Source organism: Microplitis mediator, chromosome 7, assembly GCF_029852145.1.
Source record: "Microplitis mediator isolate UGA2020A chromosome 7, iyMicMedi2.1, whole genome shotgun sequence".
NCBI classification, from domain to species: domain Eukaryota; kingdom Metazoa; phylum Arthropoda; class Insecta; order Hymenoptera; family Braconidae; genus Microplitis; species Microplitis mediator.
In genome coordinates, this window is record NC_079975.1 from 8,953,780 (window position 1) to 8,975,993 (window position 22,214).

A 22,214-nucleotide genomic window follows, 5' to 3' on the forward strand; every position below is an offset into this window, starting at 1 on the left:
AGTCTATTACTTTTGAATTAATGACGACAGTAAGAATCACTTAAAAATTAATTATTGATCAACATTGAGAAGTTCAGAAAGAACAAATTCGATTCTATAATTTTTTTACATAATCAACGTATGGAAATTGTGGAACTGAAGTTATTTTTACTAAGCATCTTAATGTTTATTAACAAATATTCGGTGACTGATCCTCACTATTATCATTGGTTGAAATGTTCCATATTAATATTTTTACACGAGTATGTATTTAGATCATAGGGCATGCCGAAAACAGAAAATTTTAGCAATAGAATACATAATAAACGCATGGAAATCATGGAACCAGAACTGTTCATTCTGTATTTTTGAATGATGATGTACAATTAATTTGTAAGTGACTCTTACTACTATCACTGACTCAAAAGTAATTGTTAATTATTATTCCCTATGTGTTTACTTAAACTATAGATCATATTGAAAGAATAAAAAATGAACACCAGTATTCTTCGACTTTCTATATTGTAGTAAATAGAAAATTTACAACTATTATTGAGTTTGTATGACTATGTTTAAATTTTGGCGGTCCAAATTTAATAGTCTTCAGTTCCTTATAAATACTACTGAATGTTATACAGTTCCGTGACTTACGGAAAAAGAAACTATACTTTTATCCATAAGTCACAGAAATGTACAACATACATACCTACTCATTAAAAAGTACAGACTATTTGACTCATACTTGTAAACTCCGAAAAATAGTTCACATACTTAATAATTATCGTAATTGCATTGTTTGTATTAACATGGGAAGTCAAAACAATCCAACTGCTAAGGTTTTTTAGGTATTTGTTTGGAATCGGGGCTAACCACATTTTTGAAAGTTCCAAGTGCTTACACCTTAAAGATCTATAATTAAACTTTTTCCACGTGTTCTGCTACACGGCGGATTAAATTTTCTGTATGCATTTATGTCTATAACACAAGATATCTATCCGAAACTTGTAACTAAAGTGTGCAAAATTGATAAAAAATGGCAGAAATCATGCAAATTTTCCAAAATAAATTTAATAAATTTCTAATAAATACTAATAATTAATTTTATTAATACCGTAAGATGGACGGTGGCGATAGAAAGGTCTAACTAAGAGCTACAAAGATTTTTGAACTCTTGTAATAGTGGAAAATCGGCATATTTCTGTTATTTCAATACTTCAAAGGTGTACAACAGCTCACCTAACATTTTGTTGCAAGTAGTTTTGACGGTATCCGCCTTCCTTCACTAGTATAGTGTCTGGCTGAAGCCCACAACACGGTTTTACGCCGGTTCGTACTGGTAAGAGATGTAGTCTAAGGCAAGAGTGCGTTAACATAGCCTTACTGACGAGTCCGTTAACGTACTTAGGACGAAACTACAGAAATTATGGCAAATAGGCATATATCTTAAGTTTTTTTTTTTTTTTTTTTTTTTGTGGTTGACTTAAGAGTCAATACATAGAATAATAAGAAAAATATGTCAAATGGTGCAGTGTAGCACGGAACAGAAAAATTTCAAACTAAATCTGTAAATCAAGCAAATTTTATACCTTTGGTATACACGTACAATTTATTAATGCTTAAATAACACCTAAATAAGCAATTATATCTTCAATCCGCCGAAAAATAATGGCGGTTGAAATTGGATTTAAATTGATATGTCCAGAATTGAATTTTTGGCAATTGAAACAGGTGTTAGCCCCTCTTCTAAACAAATACCGTTTTTTATTTCTCCGAATGAACTATAATTTGAATTCATGTATGTGTAAAAATATTCATCTATTATTTCCAATACTTGATTACAGTGAAAATCAATAAAAAATTCGTTGTTAATCAACATTGAGAAGTTCAGCAAGGAAAATTCTAGTTCTATCATTTTCTTACGTGATGAACGTGTGGAATTTATGGAACCGAATTTGTTCGTACTGAATATCTTATTGCTGGTAAACTAATATTTTGTGGCTGATTCTCACTATTATTATTGATTTAAAAGTAACAAATGGATATTTTAACACATATATGTATCTAGATTATAGGTTCTGCTGAAAAAAGAAAAAGGTACAGCTGGGTAGACATTAGGGTGCTTCAAAAAAAACGTCAATTTTTAAACTTCCCGCTGAGAAAATCGATGATTTTCGAAAAATTGGGAAGTTATTGTTTTCACCCCGATTTGCGAAAATCGAAATTTCATCAGATGTTGGCGTTTTGAGGTCCTAGGAAGCTATTCTGACTACTTTCAGTATGATGTCCGAGTGTATGTGTGTGTGTGTGTGTGTGTGTTAAGGCGGCAATCGATGGGATGGTTAAGGCGGCAATCGAAAGAGCTTGTTGGCCATCAACTTTTCTGAAAATCTCAGATTATTTGATCAAGTAGACTCGAAAATATTGGCGAATTACGAAAAAAAAAATTTTTTTTTTTTAGTTTTGTATTGATTTCTTAGAAACGACTTATACGATCAACTTTTAAATCTAATCAGCTCTAGAACTTGATAAAACGCGTCGATTGCCGCCTTAGCCATCTTAATCGGAGAATTCATACGAGAGTTATCGCGGACGAAAGAAATGGTTAAAAACGGTTTTTTGAGAATATCTTCAAAACAACTGAACCAAACAATTTCAAAATTTTATCAGCTCTAGAACTCAATAAAATACGCCGATTGCCGTCTCAGCCATCAAAATCGGTCAATCCGTTCCTGAGATATCGTGGGAGAAAGAAATGCTAAAATCGGTTTTTTTCGAAAACAATGGCACACAAAAGTATTTTCGAGCTCGAAGAGCTCGAAAATGTATCCGTAACAATGTTTTCGAGCTCAAGAAGCTCGATAACAGCGGGAAGTTTTGGGGCTGGCCCGCAGGGTCAACCGATAGACAGATTTTTATTATAATATAAAGATACTGTAAAACCATATTGTGAAGAAGTCCGTATGTTTAAGTTATAAATTTATTTAGAACGATTATGGTGAAAAAACCGAAACCAATTGTAAGAATTATAGCATGGTTCAAAAAGTTTATGTCAATTACTTCAAAAAAGTGAGGAGTTGATGGAACAGTTGACATGTAAGAAAAATTAGCTACAGATATGATCTTATTGAAACTCAAAACAAGTTTGAACCAATGACAGTTTGGCACGTAGTGGTTGAGATGCATAGCTAGTTGTCGAGATTGATAGTTTGTTCTTTGCATAGTTAGAATGAAAGTGTGTGGGTATCTGAAGTCTCCTTTGTGTTTACGTGTCGAATAAGTACCGACCGTCGTGATTGTATTTTGCTGACGATAAAGTAATCCTACCAAAAACAGATTCTCTGTATAAAATCGCGCCAAGTACACGTTTAAAATTTTTTACAATTAAGAAAAGATTCTTTTTACAAAAAAAATAAATCGAATCGAAAAAATACCAAGTACCTAATATAATTTAAAATCATGAAAAACATTTTCATAGAATTGAAAAAAAAATTGAAAAAAAAAATTTTCAATGTACTTGGTGTGCATTACTAAATTTATTCAAGCAAAATTAATTTCGAGAATTGATTTCGCATATAAATTATTTTCTAATAAAATTGAATTTTCTTTTTTTTCCAGTTTATAGGCACACCAAGTACATTGAAATTTTTTTTTTCAATTTTTTTTTCAATTCTATGAAAACGTTTTTCATGATTTTGAATTATATTAGGTGCTTGGTATTTTTTCGATTTGATTTATTTTTTTTTGTTAAAAGAATCTTTTCTTAATTGTAAAAAATTTCAAACGTGTACTTGGCGCGATTTTATACAGAGAATCTGTTTTTGGTAGGATTTGTCTTTTTTTTTGTCATGTTGATTGTTAATGATTTTAATATACACTATTAGAAATTGATTTATAATTTAAGACAAGTGAGCCTATATTGTTTATAGTATTATCTCTTTGATCTATTGATTTGTTAACGAGGTTAAAAATACTTAAAGTTAAAAAAAAATTTTTTCCCATGTTATTTAAATGGGAAAATCGAATTTTTCAATGAGCTAGGTCTGTGATCGACATAGAATTTTTTTTCATGCGCGAAATTTTTTTTTTTTGTGTTCGACTATGGGTTTTTTCTACATGCACTTGAAAAATAAAAATCTGGCTCCGAAATGAAGCACCCTAGTAACTATATATAATTAAATGTGATAAATGGCCCGAGATAATTACCTATAATTACATACAATTATATATAGTTTATACATGAAGAACCATTATATACATATATTTATATATAATTTCATATAATTACATTGGGCAATTTTCTATATATAACTAGATTTGAATTGCATATCATTATATATAATTTTTTTTACCCAGGTCATGTTATTATAGAATCATTAATTTATCAACTTTGAACCGTAAAATACCTTACATAGGTCATATAAATATCAATGGCAAAGGTTTATTGTCAGTTTGTAATCAATTTACATCTGATTCATGAATAAAATTTTACTTGCGATAAGTAATTTTTTCAATTAAAAATACTTGACATTATACTTTTTTAATGGTTCAGCTCTTAATCGTATTTTTTTTTTAATCATCATTAAAGAAATTTGATTCATGTTTTTTTAAGTTAAAGTAATCAGTTTATATATTAAAAGCCGTCATTGGGTCATTTTTAATTACAAATCACATGATCGGACAATGTGTAGGTTTCGAACTAATAACACCAAAGGGTGTGAAAGATAAAACTGACACCGTGATAAAGTTTCACGGCGTAAAAAATTTCACACTGTCAATTCACACCGAGGATACCGTGAAAAGTTCTCGGGGACCATTTTTACGCTAAAATTTTTTTACAGTGTGGTTACAATTTTGCCGATAAATAGATTTTTAAATAATTACTTTCTAAAAATCAATAAGTGAAATTCACTACGAATTAGTAAATATGTACTGGGAACCAGCTATAAGTATACCACTGGTTAAATAAGTAGTATACTTTCAGCTGGAGAAACAGTGATTACTGATTCGTAGTGAATTTCACTAATTCATTGATAGAGAGTATACTAACGATTGTTATTAACTAGAAGTTGACCGAAATTCGATAAATAAATTTCAATGAAATCTCTTTTTCAACATTATAATTCGAAAAGTCAAATTCTTATGTAACAAATTGCAATTCGCTCCTAATTAATTGCAATTGTAAGTAGTTTTTTTTTAATTTACATCTCGGAGAAATTGCGACCGTGCTTAAAAAATCCAATAGATTTTTATATCTGTGTGTATAAGGCCGATAGTACTTTTCATAGAACTCATTCATTCTTATATAATTTCTATAGGAAATTATGAGAATCTAATGGATTCTATGAGATTTTCTAAACAGGGAACTACGCTGTCCTTTTTTTAATTAATGCTGTAATTTTTTTTTAGTTAATTAAGAAAATTTGACTACGGTCATGAGAATAGAAAGTCATTAAATATTTTAAAAGCGTTGGAGAAGGGGGTAGTGTCTAAAAGCCCTTAAAAAAAAAACCCCTTCAAAAGCTAACTTACATATCTCATTTTATAACTCGAATTTTCTATGACATATTTACTTCCCAAAATTTTTACGTATCAGAAACATATCGAATTTATTATTGAACATATCGTACGGCCAGTAATATCAGTCTACGATGACAAATTGTTGGAATGAAAATTTTAAAAATTAATACTGTATTAATTTTTATTTCAAATTTATTAAATTAAGTCTTCCATTTTATATTGTATTATACATTATTTAACATTGGAGATAACGAAAAAAAAACGGTAACGCCTAATTACTTAAACTAAAAAAATTTTACAACTCAATTTTAAGAAAACTACAGAGAAATAAAAAAAACGTTTGTCAGCCATCTTGTAACGGCAACTGGAATAAATTTTACGTAATTGAATTTATCTGACAAAAATTAATATTATTGCCAACTTATTTAACTGTATATTGATTGCATTAAGGAGTATTTTTGAAACTGTAATATTTGTTATGCCTGGATAACAATTGTAATTTTTACAGTTTCAGAGTCGCACCGCTTTACAGTGCTCCCTCTCTATAATTCCCCTCGCTATGATTCTACTCACCCTCATTTCAAGGGGAATGTATTCCCCTACTCTCGCTACATTGTATACATAATATATTTGTGTATGCTCAGAAAGAATGCGCGCGCATTTCTCTGTTCAAAACTCTTAAAAAAAAGTGGGGTCCCTCTCTAAGAAAGAATTCTTGAAATTTTAGCCCCGAGTTGGGAATTATAGAGAGGGAGCACTGTACTTACTATACGAAACTGTAATAAATAGTCAGATATGAGCAATTTTTTCAACTGCTCTTTTTTCTGTGTATTATTAAGACAGCTCGAGAAAAAATGTTTCAATTTAACTGGTCAGATAACTTTACTCTAAAACCAAGTGTGTTACAAGTGTATTATTTCAACACATGTTAAATGTGTTGTATGTTTAAGGCCATAAGCGAAACTAAAGTTTTTTGAAGTCATTTAAAACACGTTTCACGGTGTTTTAAATATCTATAGATTGCTTATGGCGTTTCAACGTTATTTCGGAAGTGTGTTAATTTTGACTACACACTTGGTTTTATCGTGTTGGGTCCGATTTTTGATACCTTAAAGCAAAATTAGACACCTTACCCTGATTAAAAGAAACGATTCCAAACGATTTGCAATGTTAAATGCCCATAAGAAGGGCGACTCAAAAGTATTCAACGTATTCAAAAGCATTAAAAAGTATTTAAAATTTTTTTTTTTCTAATCGTTTTAAATCGTTTCTTTTAATAAGGGTACTTTCATTAACCATTCGGTGGTCGCGTAATGAGCGTAGCGCCGCCTTTGTTACATTTTCTTTTTTTTCTTCTTCTTTGAACTACTTCGAAATTTCAATGCTATTCTACCAGGACTTACATCTCAAGATTGTGACTCTATTATTCAGCACAATATATCCTCATCAGTCCCAAAACTTGTTAATTCACACTGAGAAAATAAATTTTTTTTCAAGTATATGTATACTTGTATCCTACTGAGAGAATATTTGTTTAATTATAGTAAATTTATACTACCACTGAGTAATATTTTCTTGATTTAAGCATGTAGGGGCGGGTGGGGCAGAGCGGCCCCCCTAAGCCAATTATTACTTTTTGTGTTTTTCAACCATCAGATCACTTTACTTTTGTCCTATTTCGAATAAGTTTATGGACATTTTGCCGAAATTCTAAAAAAAAAATTTTTTTTGTGGGGCAGAGAGGCCCCCCTCCAAAAAATGATAAAAAAATTTTTTTTTCTATTTTTTTTTTTTAAACTGTTTTAATCATTAAGAATGTATTTCTTTCTCTTGACAACTATTTTTGATTTTATATTACTCAAAAAAAATTTTCTTAAGTGTAATAAATCGTTCACCCTTGATTAGCTTAATTACTAATTGTTATTTAATAAAAAAAAAAGCAATTTTATTTTTCTTATTTGTCATTATTTTGAACCTAAAAAACGTGTTTTTTAATTTTTTAGATTATAAATAGTTAACTTTATTTCAAAAGTTTATCAACTAAAAAAAAATTTTTATTTTTGAATATTTTTCGTGACCAAATTTGCCTCAGACATAGAGAAACGGCCGAAAAATATGAAAAAATCGTTTCTTAAGAAGTTTTGGCTGGTCCATTTCACCCCAGGTGTTATGTGTAGGGCTATAAATGTGAAAATATTATAATTTTTTTTTAATTTGACGATAAAAATATGAAAAAATTACTTTTTCAAAATTTTCGGGTTGTCCATTTTGCCCCAGATGTCATGCGTAGGGCTAAAAATGCGCAAACATATTGGATTTATAGTAATTAGTCGAAAAAAAAAAGAATTTTTTTTTTATCAAAATTTCAGGGGCCGCTCTGCCCCACCCTCCCCGATATTAGACTAATTCAAAAAAATAGACTTTTTTTTTTTATTTCTCGCATTGCAATATCTTCAGAGTACCGAAAAGACGCCTGTGAAAACAAGAGCTTCTAATTTTAATATTTAAAGGTCGCGTATTGCAGATTTCGATTTCCCATTTAAATAGCACGGAAAAAAAATTGTTTTTTTTTATAATTTTCTAGCTCACAAATTAATCAACAGATTTTTATGTACAATAAATATTTCTGTAGGAAATTGAACGCTCTACGAAAAACGTCTCCTATCATTTTTTGATAAATCCATCTGTTCGAAAGTTATTAGAGCTTGAAATCAAATTAATAGTAAATTTTGAGATCTTTTTACTTTTCCGGTGAAACCATTAGACTTATCACAAAATGTCATCTTACAATACTTCCCTCTGTTTCTTATTACTATACCCATTCTGTGACCGTGGCTACGTTTGGTGATCAGATGTCACAGCGAGCCTAAGCCTTTTTCAATGAACATGATCTATTTAAGTTGTAATCAACTAGAACTTAAATTTTATTATTTAATTACTACTATAAAAATTAGTCTCGACTAAGTATTGGGAATTTCCCGTCCCATTGAAAAAACCTCATTTTATTGTTTCATCTCCGACACATATATATATATATATATATATATATATATATATATATATATATATATATATATATAATGATGTACTACCCTGACAAAGTCACGTTATCCTAATCTATTTATAATGAAGCTGTATAGTTCCAGGTAGACTAGGGTAGCTGCCCATCTAAACCCGCATTGTTTTCACAAAACAACTAAAGTATACATTTATTTTAAATACCGAAATTTATAGTAATTACTTATAATTAGCCCCAGACAATCTCATTAACATAATTCTTTTGAACTTAAGTCATTACGTTTTCCAATACTTACAATTATTCTTGATCAGTTTGAAGAAAAGGGGAACTGTTGATCATTAGTCCTATTGTTGATCGAGTATATAAAAGAACTAAAATAATTTTGTAACTCAGTTGAGTTTCAATTCTCAGTGCAACAAGTTGGTTCTCTGTGAACATAGTGACAGTTAAAAATAATTATAAAGTTACAATTTATAATAAATTCGTAAAAATGATTTCTGATTTACACAAAATTTTGGAGCCTGTTATCAAAGAAGGTGACTTAGAACTTTTAAGTGAAGTCACTAATCTTTTATCAACTAAACCTGACTGGACGGCTATTGGAGTGTGTATTCTCCATGTGGCAGCAGAAAATGAGCGCGAAGGAGTAATTAAATTTGTTGTTGACAAGTATCCAGAGTTACTGAAGAGTCCGGATCTACGATGCAAGTTACGGATTTTGCTAACGTTCATAATGAACTTGGACGTCGATGCCGTCGAAATGGTATTAAAAACTGGTTTTTCAATAGACAATTATATCAAATTTGATGCTGTCCTTGGTATAGCTTACAATCTATACAACTCTCCAATGCTTAATGACGCAGATATCAAAAAAGTGAAAAAAATAATCAAGCTTTTAATAGAGTACAGTGACAATAATTTTAACAAGTATGATGTTACATTGAGAGTTAACGAGGAGAACTTAAATATTGAAGCGTTAATTAAGCCTGAACGTGACATTAATACACTATATGGGACTCAAACTTTTATGGAAATAATTGTGAATTATTTGAGTTATTATAAATCTCTGGATGATCCTATTCGGCAACTAAGCTATTCAAAAGTTGTTGATATTTATCATTTTATTGGCAGATTGTTCATCAAAAAAATTAGTGTTCTGCTTGATTTGAAATTACATGTATCGGAAAACATTATTAACGCAATCAATAGTGATTGCCAACTTAAATGTTTCAAGGAGCAATGTGAAGAAGAACTGATAAGGATGAAAAGTGATTTAATTGCTGAAACGACGGTTACAGCTTACAGTATTGCAACCGCTAGCATTAACACGTTGGTCAAGTTTACGTGCAATCAGAATTTAAAGGAATTCATTGTATCAGAAGAAATTGTAGTGAACTATCCGATTTATGCCTCTACTATCCAACATCGGTTTGAAATTTCACTGAAGAGACGAAAGTTGTTGAATATTTCGGAATCTGTATTCAAATCAACGTACAAAAAGTGTCCAGAGTTACCGCCAGAGTGCATTAGTATAATACTTGACAAATGTAGTGATGATGATTTGATTAATTTTATTGACCATAATTGTAAGCATTAATTTTAACTTTTTTTTTCTACATTACAATAAGTTGTATAAAAATTTTAAAATAGAAATTTTTTTGATTTCTAAAAATGTAAAAATTTAAAGTTAGTAATTTTTTTGAAATATGTAAAATATTTTGTATATATTTTTTTTTTTTAGTTATCACTAGTTTTATCAATCGATTTAAGTTGATGATTTTGAACAAAATTTTTTTTAGTAAGTTTGTAATATTGTTTATTGAGATTGAATCCAACGAACTTAGATATGTTTAAGAATATTAAAAAAAAAAAGATTTTTTTTTATGTTGTAAATAATGTTTAAAATTATAAGTTTTTCTGTAAAATTAAAATATTTTAACTAAATAACTTTTAAAAATATGTAAGATATTTTTTATGTATATGTGTTATTTTTAAAATATATGTTTGTTAAATTAATGACCTTAGTTTTTTTTATAACTATTTTTAAGGTACCATTAAAAAAAAAAATTTCATTTTTGCGGGCAAAATGGGGTACACACTAAAAAAAAAAAATTTCTGGATTTTAAATGAGTTTGGTTAAATGTTTTTGTAAGTAAATTACACGAAGAAAAATTATATTTTACATGATTATTATTATACAAAACAAAAAAAACAAATTTTTAATAGTTTTCATAATGAAACAAAAGTCATTAATATTTTTCAAATGACCAATGATTTTTGAAAAAGTTTAACAAAAACAATTTTAAATAACGATCAATTATGTTTACAAAAGTGATTTTGGAATGTTTAAAAACTATTTAAAACATAATTTTTTTTTTTTATAAAATTTTGGGGGTACCCCGTTTTGCCTACCCTACCCCCTTTTACCCCTCCTCATTCTCCTATATGTGCGAGCATCACGTATCGTTTTATTTATTTAGTTTTATTTCTAATAAAAATAAGTTAAATAGATAAGTTGATGAGTTAAATAATAAGTTAATTCATTTTATTACAAGTGAGTAAAGACGGCTGTTTAAAATGTAAGTATGTGAATATTTAAATAATAATTTAAGTATTCTAATAATTATATTCTAATAATCCCAGCATAACCCGAGAAAATATGATGAGATCCAACTATATACACTTATCCAAAAAATTAAGGGAACAAAAAAATTTTATAAATTTTTTAGTGATTTTTGGAAGGCTGTATTTTTGTGAAAAATGATCGTTCCGAAAAAACAAAAAAAGCAAATTGAAGCTTGAAATCTCTAGTTTAAAGATTTTCCTGCAAAATATTTTTTCGAGCCACGGTTTTTGCGGAATCATAGGTAAAAGGTCGAGACAAAATTTTTCTAAATTTTTCGGTTTTGTTTTTAAGGTCTACGGGGCCGGGAAAAATTTTTTCAAAAAAACGAATTCGTGGCTCGCTTATGAAATTTATTCAGCTACAATTTGCTTTTCTTTGTTTCTCGGTACGACAATTTGCTGCTGAGATATCAGCCTTCAAATGAAAAAGGATCCTTTTGTCTTTGATTATTGATATCTCAGCAAATAATAGCCGCACAGTAATTGAAAGGGCAGTTTAAGAAACTTGAATAAATTCCCTACTAGCTCCATTTTCGATTTTTTCGTAAAAAAATTTTTTTTCATCCTTGATATCCATTTGAAAAACCCTTAAAAAATGGCCATTTTCTGGTTTTTCAGTCGACTCATCGCTACTCTGCAAATATTGATAAAAAAAATAATGTTGCCAGGTAATTTTACAGCTTAATGTACCCTCAAAAACCCTGGAAATTTTTAGATTCATCCATTGAACCGTTTGTCCGGACCGATTGCTCAAAGTTTTACAAAACAATTAAAGGAACAAGTTTTGTTCCTTAATTTGTGTAATCATTACCATAATGAAAAAATCAATTTTTTTCGGATTTTCTTTTATTTCTGCGTTAGTTAATCAGTAAACGTAAGGTAAAGAGAAAAAAAAATATCCGAAAACCGAAAAAAAAAAAAAAAAAAACTGAATAAAACGTAAAAAAAAAGTTAAAAAATTCTTGTTTTATCTCGGTTTTCGGAAATTTTTTTGATTTTTTTCTCTCGACCTTACATTTACTGAATAACTAAAGTTTCTTAGACTGCCCTTTAAATTACTGTGCGGCTATTATTTGCTGAGATATCAATAATCAAAGACAAAAGGATCCTTTTTCATTTGAAGGCTGATATCTCAGCAGCAAATTGTCGTACCGAGAAACAAAGAAAAGCAAATTGTAGCTGAATAAATTTCATAAGCGAGCCACGAATTCGTTTTTTTGAAAAAATTTTTCCCGGCCCCGTAGACCTTAAAAACAAAACCAAAAAATTTAGAAAAATTTTGTCTCGACCTTTTTCCTATGATTCCGCAAAAACCGTGGCTCGAAAAAATATTTTGCAGAAAAATCTTTAAACTAGAGATTTCAAGCTTCAATTTGCTTTTTTTGTTTTTTCGGAACGATCATTTTTCACAAAAATACAGCCTTTCAAAAATCACTAAAAAATTTATAAAATTTTTTTGTTCCTTTAAATTTTTGAATAAGTGTATTTGGACGGATTTTTGCAATAACGTCTTAACTTATAAAGTTAGTTAAGACGTTATTGCAAAAATTCGTCCATTTAGTTATTATCATGAATTATTCAGGGTAAGATGAAAATTTTTTTGTTGATAAATAATACGTGATTTTAAAAAAGTTAGATGGTTATTATTTACATCTGATAGAAAATACTAAGTGGTTGTTTCTCAATTTTTGATGCTAACAACAGTATAATTTCCAATAAAAAAAAGAAAATAGTTCAATTTTGAATAACAAATTTTTATAACCGCAAAGTGATATATCCCGGGAAAAAATGTTGAGATCCAACCATATATAGTTATATCTAAACGGTTTGATATAATTAGATCCAAATATTGGCAGGATCCAACTATATATCTCATTATATAGGGGAGCCTGGGGCACGAAGGTCCCCTTAAGCCGGTTTTTCTTACTATGGCTTTTAACCATCAAATTCATTTATTTTCCAAATATTTGTATATGGTACAATTTACAATTATTTATGATAACCAGAAATTATAACTCTAATTATCTTAAATAATTACTACTATTATAAAAAATCGCAATTCTTGATAACCTGATGGTAACAGTTACTATCAGCCTAAATAATGATGACCATCTAAGTTAATAAGAAATTAAAATATCAACGTTATGGTCTGACGCTTGTCTATGTGTAATTTGTTTAACTGGCGAAGTGATTAATTTCACACACATGCACACACACACACACACACACACACACACACATGCGCCTACTCACCCGCACACACGCACACACACGCGCGCACACATTCACACACACCCTCACGCACACATGTACACACACGTGCACACTTAACCCTCACACATGCACACACGCACATATGCACACACTTAACCCTCACATATGCACACACGCACACAATCACCCGCACACACACACACACACATGCACATGGGTGCGTGCGCACGCACACACACACACACACATGCGCCTACTCACCCGCACACACACACACGCACGCATTCACACACACCCTCACGCTAACATGTACACACACGTGCACACTTCCCCTCACACACGCACACACGCGCACACTTACCCGCACACATGCACACACTCACCCGCACACATACACACACATGCACATGGGTGCGCGCTTACGCACACACACGCGCGAGCACACTCATGCACGTTTATTCTTAGTTAAGAATTTTTACAACTTTGAATGGAAATAGTTACCGTCTTCAATTTTAACAATTATAATTTTAATAATTAAAATTAGCATCTTCGATAGTAACCGTTACCATCATCAATTGTAACTGTTATCATTTTCAATAGTAACACTGATCATGATAACCACTGAAAATGTTATTACCATTTTAGATAGTTAAAATTATAAATTTTGTTTTGTAGATAGAATAATTAATTTCTCTCCGTGTAAAATTAAATCTTACATCGTTTATTTCTCAGGAAACAAATAAGGTATAAAATTTTTTGTAAAAAGTTGTTTATTTTCTAAAATATATCACATCACATAAACGTTATTTTTTAAAAAGTTCTTAAAATATGTACAGCTCAATTGTATGTACAAAACCATTCATTCTTAATTTACAAATCCATTTTAGTTTTTATGAAACAATAATTGTTTTTAAAGCTGTGATTTTTTGTCAGTGAAACATCGTTTCTCGTTTAGAATCTTCAATCTTTTGTTTCAGTGTTTGCCTAATTTCAGCGATAGGCTTCACTAAAAAAATTGGTACATTGTCATCTCGTCTCTGAAACAATAATTTAGTTTAATCTTACAAATTCCGAAACTTACAGTACTAATATTTTAAAAAATAAAATAATTTATTTTTATTTACCTGGAATAGAACTTCACCCTCAAATTGTACAAAACCTTGCTTTCTGGCTCGCAATAATAACCCAACACATTTGTCACTGATAGCAACATAAATATTGAATAAATCACCAAAAGTAATGCCTGTTATATTTGGATCATCTTTACAAGGTTGTCCGTTCTGATGAATAACATCACAGAGTTCAAGAATTTCTTTGAGTATATGAGCCGTTGCTTTACGTCCACGGATATCCGATAATGATCCCGCAGCTGGCCTGAATAATTATTTATGTTAATTAAAACAAACATTACTTAAATTATTTAATTTAATTAAATATACCATGGCAGAATCAACTTTAGGTTCAATTACCGGAATTTACCATAAATTACTGTACCTACGGTATATTACAGTATTCAGAAAAATTACAGTACGGTATAGTAGAATATGGTATTTTATGGGACCATACCGTAAAATACTGCACTTTACGGTATGTTCCGCGAAATACTATACTTTACAGCACAATACCATAATTAAGTTCGATGTTTTACCATTAAATACGCTACTATACCGTAAAGGTAAACAGTTGCGGCATGACATCGAATTTTAAGTAGAATACCGCACTTAACATCGTGAACCCTGAAAAACGGTACTTTACGATACGGTACCACAAAAAATAGCATTTTAAAATATACACTAAGAAAATTAAATAATAGGAATTACTATCCAGTTATGGTAAAATTTTTGACCATCAATCCGATATTAGTGAATATTATCTCGATGATTGGATAAATCATCTAGATTGTAACAATTATTATAAATATGGTGAATATTACAATCTAGATGATTTCTACAATCATCTAGATAATATTCACTACTATCGGATTGATGGTCAAAAATTTTACCATAACTAGATAGTAATTCCTATTATTTAATTTTCTTAGCGTAGTATTATAAAATAAGTACGGTATTCTAACGCAAAGAATTCACAGTAAAATACCATATTTTTATAGCAAACTATGGTAACTTACAAAAAACTACTAAAATTTGCAGTAGAGTACCGTAATTTACTGAAAATAACGGTATCTACGGTATATTACGGTATTTAAACAAATTACAGCACGGTATCAGAGAATATGGTATTTTATGGTACTATACCGTAAAATACCGTACTTTACGTTACAACACCATAAATAAGTTTGGTGTTCTACTGTTAAATACGGTATTTAACCATAAAGGTAAAAAGATACGCCATAATACCGAATTTTAAGTGAAACACCGTATTCTACAGTGTGAACTGTGAAATACGGTACTTTATACCGGTATTATGAAATACAGCATTCGAAAGTACGGTATTCTTACACAAAATACGGAGTTCTACTTGAACGGTAAGGATTTACGAGATATCCTATTTTACTGCAAACTATGGTAGCTTATCAAAATTTACCGTAATTTGCGGCAAATTACCGTAATATACTTAAGTTTTGTAAGTTACCGTGATTCGGATCTGCCCGGGTATACATATAGATTATTTTTGCATGAAGTCAGCTTTACCTGCCATATTCTTCTTTTGAAAATTTCGGTCTGTCAATGTTCATCCCACTTGTGAACGGATTGTTTTTTTGGTTTACCTCGTGGCTATTAGCCTGCCGATTGAATAATGCTACTTTGTCACTCAATGATTCCTGTATAACAAACAATATGACACTTATTTAATTTTTCTTTCATAACAAAATTAACTTTTATTTTTTTTGTTAAATTATAATTTGTTAATTAATATTTTTTTCTAATTATTGTCTCACTATAAATTACTTAGAAGATTAAAAACAATATATATTGTAGCTGATATTATTTATTATGACTTCGATATATTTATATTATAAAACTTCAATTAAAATTTTTAAAATTTTTTTAATTATTGCAAAATTATAAAAAAAATTAACGAAGAATAATTTTTCATTAATTAAAATTCTTAACAACGAAAATAATTTAAAAGACAAAAATGTTAGTTTTTAAATAGAATTGTGCTCTGGTAATAAATTTTTTCGAACATAAACACGTCGTAATGCCCTTGTCCTTGCTGTTCACTATATATTCTAAATATACAAAACACATACTTGAGATCAGATATTTATTAATATATGTGTAATATAAATGTCTTATCTCTTAACGACCATAGTATAGTACCGTTCAAAAACGAATCAAAAAATCTTAAATAAAAATATAAATTCCTGAATGAATCTTCTGTTTAATGCGGGATTCGTACGTAGTAAACATCACATTTGCTCGGTTAAAATATACTATTATTGTAGCATTGAGTCACTATGAAAAGTAAAGCAATCGATCAGCTGTTTTTTATCATTTCACATTAAAAAATAATTTTTAGTGCCAAATTTTTCTTCAAAACAGTTTTACTTTTTTTTTTTTTTTTTTTTTTTTCTTTAATATTTCACTACATTTCTAATAAAATTTCACTTAATATTCAAAAAAATTATTTGATAGAATAATTAAAGGTCTCATTGTACTGCAGCAAAAAAATAAGAAATTTAAAGTTACAAATATTAATTATTTGAATTCCTATCCACTCTCATCAAACTTTCACAATTTTATCACAATAGTAAAGTTTTTAAAAAAATAATTGAAAATTTAATTTTGTTGTCAAAAAAACAATTTTACTATTATTTATCTTTGTTAAAATATTTATTATGTAGGGCCTCGTTATAAGACTATTAGTTTCTCTCTCAAACTATCGCAAAACCTGGTTTATAAAAAAGACAGAATGACAGTCTTATAACGAGATCCGACTGTATTTACGAATATAAAAAATTGTGTATGTCACTCAGAAGATTTGATCGACTGATTTTTATCATTAACGGAATATCAAGTTTTAAACTCTACGGCTTCTAATCTTTGACAATGACCTAATGACATTGCCCTTGAGTCTTGTGTCATAAAATATATTTCCGTATTTTTATTGACATACATAATAAAAAAAAAATTTTTTTAAATGGTTATTAATTTAAAACCAGTAAAGTAAATATCGAAAGCTTGAAATTTAAATGAATATCTAACCCATGAACTGACAACTTAATCCGTGACTATTTAGTATACAAACAACCAGAGATTAAACACTTATGCTCAATACTGACTTGTATTATTCGTTAATTTACATAGATCACTCTATCACAAGTGGATCTTAGTGTTTGAACGATGAAACAGCCTAGGAATTTTGGATGATACCCAACTAACTAGACTGTGGTTTGATCTTACCATAAAAGTCACATCGATGGCATCTTGACAAGTTCTCTGTCACGCAATTCATACTTTACATTCATCTGACACGTGATAACTGCACGAGATTTGTTATTGTTTATTAATTGTTATAACTTATACTAAATAATTTATGTAATTGAATTTTTGAAAAACTTATTTTGTAATCATTTTTTATAATAATAAATTTTTTAAATAATTAAAATAAAAATATATTTGTAATGATGATAAATTTTTAAATGTACTTACAAACAATGCTGAAGACATGTTGAAGTTTTAATGATATATGATAAAATAAAATACTAATTAAAATAAATGTTAAGTATTGAATACTGTAAAATTAAAAATGGAATTTTAAAAAATATATAACGGCACCGGATTAGTTATTAAAATAAATTTACACTAATATTGAAGACGTCAGTTCGGCGCACGTTTAGTGAATACTTGATCTCAAGTATTCACGAGTCTTTTTATAACAAGCTGACAAAGTGATCTACTGAAAATTTTTAAAAGTCTCGGCAACTCCCGCTACACAAAATATTTTCATTACCTCACTATGATTATTTTTTGGGCCAATTTCAAACTAATCTGTATCTTTGATTAGATGCCAAACTTAAAAGTGCCTATAGACAGTACCGGAAGTAATGTGTTATTTTGTGACAGGAAATGACGCCTCAAATAATTATTTAACCAAATATATTCTATTCATTTATATTAAAATGTTATTTATTATATTCAAATCTTTATAATTGTATTAAGATAAAGCTACTGGTCATAAACTTGTTAATAAAATAAGCTTATAAACAATTACGTGATTATCGTTTTGAATAATTTCTATTTGATTTAAACAATATTTAAATTCATTTTTTTTTACTGTAAAATTAACAGACTATAGACTTCATATTTTTTATATTTTTAAGACATAGTATCCACCAATTTTTATGATGAAATTATCATTACATGTATATTTAATATATATATAACATATGTTATTGTTTATTATTATTAATAATCAATATTTTAATACTTTTTTGGAAGATAAAATACCTGATAAATAATTTTCGGAAATCATAAATCATTAAAAGAACTTAAAATACATTTTACAAGATTTGTTTATATGTAAGATTGTTGGTGCCAATTGTCCACTTAATTATTAATGAATAAAATGTCAGACTAAATTTTAAATTATAACATGCTACAATTAAAAACAATTATGTTTAATAAATAAAATATCAATATTCAAGTCATAGCCGATAGTTTTACAATCTTCTAATAAATAATTAACAACGAAATTAAATAAAATTAGTTTAAATTTCGTGCCACTTGGTAATGAAATGACTTGAATAATAAATCAATTAAAATTTTTTTTTGGTCAAAATTTCAAAACGATCGTGCTATTCAAGATGACCAACTCACCCTCAATTTTTTTTAAAAACTGCAGGTAAACGTTTACAAAAAAAAATTTTTTTTAATTGAAAAGTGAGGTTTCATTATGACCCATTCTGCTTATGTACACAGAAAAAAAGAATTTCTGGGCGCAAGACAAATTTTTGACTATGATTTGAAAACAAAAATTTTCTTAGGACTAGAAAAAATTTCTTGCCGCAAGAAATTTATTTTTGCCCAAAAAAAGTTATTCTTGCAACAAGAAAAGTTGTTCTTTCTCCAAGAAAATTTTAGTTTTTAATTCATACTACAGAAAACTTCTTGGGGCGAGTGAAAATTTTTTGCACTAAGAAATCCTTTTTTTCCGTGTACATACGATGCTTATGAATATTTTATTATTATTATATACATATTCTATTTACACGAGAGTATGTTATCAATAAGTAAAGCTCTAATCTCCACATTGTACACTATCATCGAAATTATTTAAAGTCATTAGACAGATTGTAGTCTTGCATTTAATGAATCAAAAAATATTCATTAATATATTATGCAAAAAAAGTCTACTTTTGCATTTGAAGTGAATAAAAACAAACTAAAAATTACGAAAAAAAATTCTAAGTATGGGCTAGTACCGATAAAATTTTAAATACATAGAGCTAGTTTTAGTTTTTTCATCAACTCAAAACAGATGAAATTTTTTATAAAAAATTACTATTTTAAAATTTGAGTAATATTTTATAAAATTTTTTACAATTATATTATCTTCCCAATGACGTAAATGAAGAATGAATGTCAGAATTAATTTTAAAAAAATAATTTAAAATCAAAACGAAAAATCATCTTTCACGTACATCGCAATTCATATTTCAGTAATAAAACGAATCATTGATTCATAAAAATTTTATTATCTTAATATTTTATTTCATGAATATAAATAAATTATCGAAAATTGGCAAATCTATTTGCATCAATGGGTTTGGTACACTTTGATCTTCATAATTCAAAAATAAAATATTTAAGTTCTATTTACAGTTGCATATTTTTTAGTCATAATATGGCTATTAAAGCTAAATTTAGAAAAAAATTTAATGTTAAAAATCAGATCATATAAAATGATTATTTTTATATAGAAATGATAAATTTATCACTTTGATGTCATTGATTAAAGACCATGTGCTTTATAATATTTTTATAGAATTGAGTAGATGAAAAAAAAAAAAAATCAGTCTCTCAGTTTGAGAATAAATAAACAAATCTTATATTTAAAATGAATGATATTATATCTACGTCATACTATACGGAATCATCAATGTCAAATGCGAAAAAATTTTATTATTTACGTATTTGAGACTACTCAAAATGGTAAAGCTCAGCAGCTCAATATTTTCAGTCAAGTCGGAAGTTCGGAATTAGATTCATCGTTTTTACGTTGTCTGAGACTAAATGAATGAGACGTCATTGCACAACTCACTATAGTAGTAATCCACATTCTTGAAACGTATATTCATGCGGGGAGAATCTGTTAACGTCATACTAAATTTATTTTCGACATGAAGAATCAGAGTTTTGCTAAATTTGAGATAAAAGTCAAGTAAATAAACTGTAAACCTCGGGCTAAATTTATCTGTTGACTAAAAATCCATAATTTGCTAAGTTTGTGATAAAATAAAAATATTTTTCTTTTAAAGTTTAATTTGTCAATTTCGATGAAAAACAAAGAAAAACATCATTAAATTAGTCCTTGTTATGTACTTCAAGAAATATGCAAGTCATTATTGTATCTTTTCAAATAATTTTGGCAATAATTTTTTTAACATTAAAAATTTCTGTCGCTCTTAAAACCCTTTGTATCTCATTGTACCGGATAGTTTTGGCACAACACACAAATTTTCAGAGTAATTACGCGTCATTTCATAGAAACTCCCGAATTATCCAACATCATGAAACTGACTCATACAATCTAAGGAATTTAACGTAATTCACTCATGCCAATTTATATTAAATACAAGCAAGCAAACAAACAAACAAACAAATGTATCTGTTAAATAAATGGTCTATTAAGTATAACTCATTATGTTCTCCGATAAACCTTGTGATGAAGAAATTTTTCGCTTTAATACTTTTAACCTCGTAAGTCAGTTACGAAAGTCGGTAGTTAAGTATACAGTTGAAGAAAATGTTGTTAATAATATCGTATAATGAACTCATGTATAAGTTAAATTTCGAATGTTCCGTATGTCACAATATATTATAATACATTTTTTAAGCTAATACTTAAAAATAAATCATGAATATATATATATATATATATATATATATATATATATATATATATATATATATATATATATATATTAGGGTGCTTCATTTCGGAGCCAGATTTTTTTTTTCAAGTGCATGTGGAAAAAACCATAGTTTAATGTTTAATTAAATTACTAACAGAAAAGTCCGACGTTGACAGATGTATTTGACGTTATAACTTTAAAGGGAACTGTCGTTAAACAACAACAGCTCTTTGTCTTATAAAAATTAATTAATCAAGTTATGATATTCAGCAGTAAAAAATTACCACAATTGTTAACAAACAATTTTATTGTTTCTACAAAATAATACTAAAAACAATATAGGCTCACTTGTATTAAATTATAAATCGATTTCTAATAATGTATAGTCAAATCATTAACAATCAACACGACAAAAAAAAGACAAATCCTACCAAAAACAGATTATCTGTATCAAATCGCGCCAAGTACACGTTTAAAATTTTTTACAATAAAGAAAAGATTCTTTTAACAAAAAGAATAAATCAAATCGAAAAAATGCCAAGTACCTAATATAATTCGAAATCATGGAAAACATTTTCATAGAATTGAAAAAAAAATAGAAAAAAAAAATTTCAATGTACTTGGTGAGCCTATAAACTGGAAGAAAAAGAATATCATTCAATTTTATTAGAAAATAATTTATATGTGAAATTATGACAGAGTGTTTAGCTTGCCAAGTCTGGTCGCACCTAAGTATTATAGTCGAATATTAGGGCGCCACTGGAAGATGGACTCGGCCTTCCAGAACCGGATATTAATGTAATTTTATTGTATGCTCAG

The 22,214-nt window shown here is 28.5% G+C and overlaps 1 protein-coding gene across 2 annotated transcripts; it reads right to left on the minus strand.

Moving 5' to 3' along the window:
• Positions 1-14,110: 14,110 nt before the first annotated feature.
• LOC130671744 (actin-binding Rho-activating protein-like) lies at positions 14,111-18,174 on the minus strand. 2 transcript variants are annotated; one of them, XM_057475813.1, is made up of 4 exons: positions 17,971-18,174; positions 16,006-16,136; positions 14,479-14,728; positions 14,111-14,391 (listed from the first exon to the last, which is right to left on the minus strand). In XM_057475813.1, exons 1-4 carry the CDS (start codon positions 17,986-17,988, stop codon positions 14,284-14,286), a joined length of 507 nt encoding a protein of 168 aa, XP_057331796.1. In that variant the 5' UTR covers positions 17,989-18,174; the 3' UTR covers positions 14,111-14,283. The 2 variants fall into 2 exon arrangements, with proteins under 2 accessions (XP_057331796.1, XP_057331798.1); XM_057475815.1 differs by lacking the exon at positions 17,971-18,174 and adding an exon at positions 17,722-17,740.
• Between the last annotated feature and the right edge of the window lie 4,040 nt (positions 18,175-22,214).

Coding starts and splice junctions, on each gene's coding strand:
- LOC130671744 (XM_057475813.1), bottom strand. Junction 14,729..16,005: donor TCAAAAGAAGAATATGGCAG/GTAAAGCTGACT, acceptor ATAATTATTCAG/GCCAGCTGCGGGATCATTAT. Junction 14,392..14,478: donor AGGGTGAAGTTCTATTCCAG/GTAAATAAAAAT, acceptor TTATTGTTTCAG/AGACGAGATGACAATGTACC.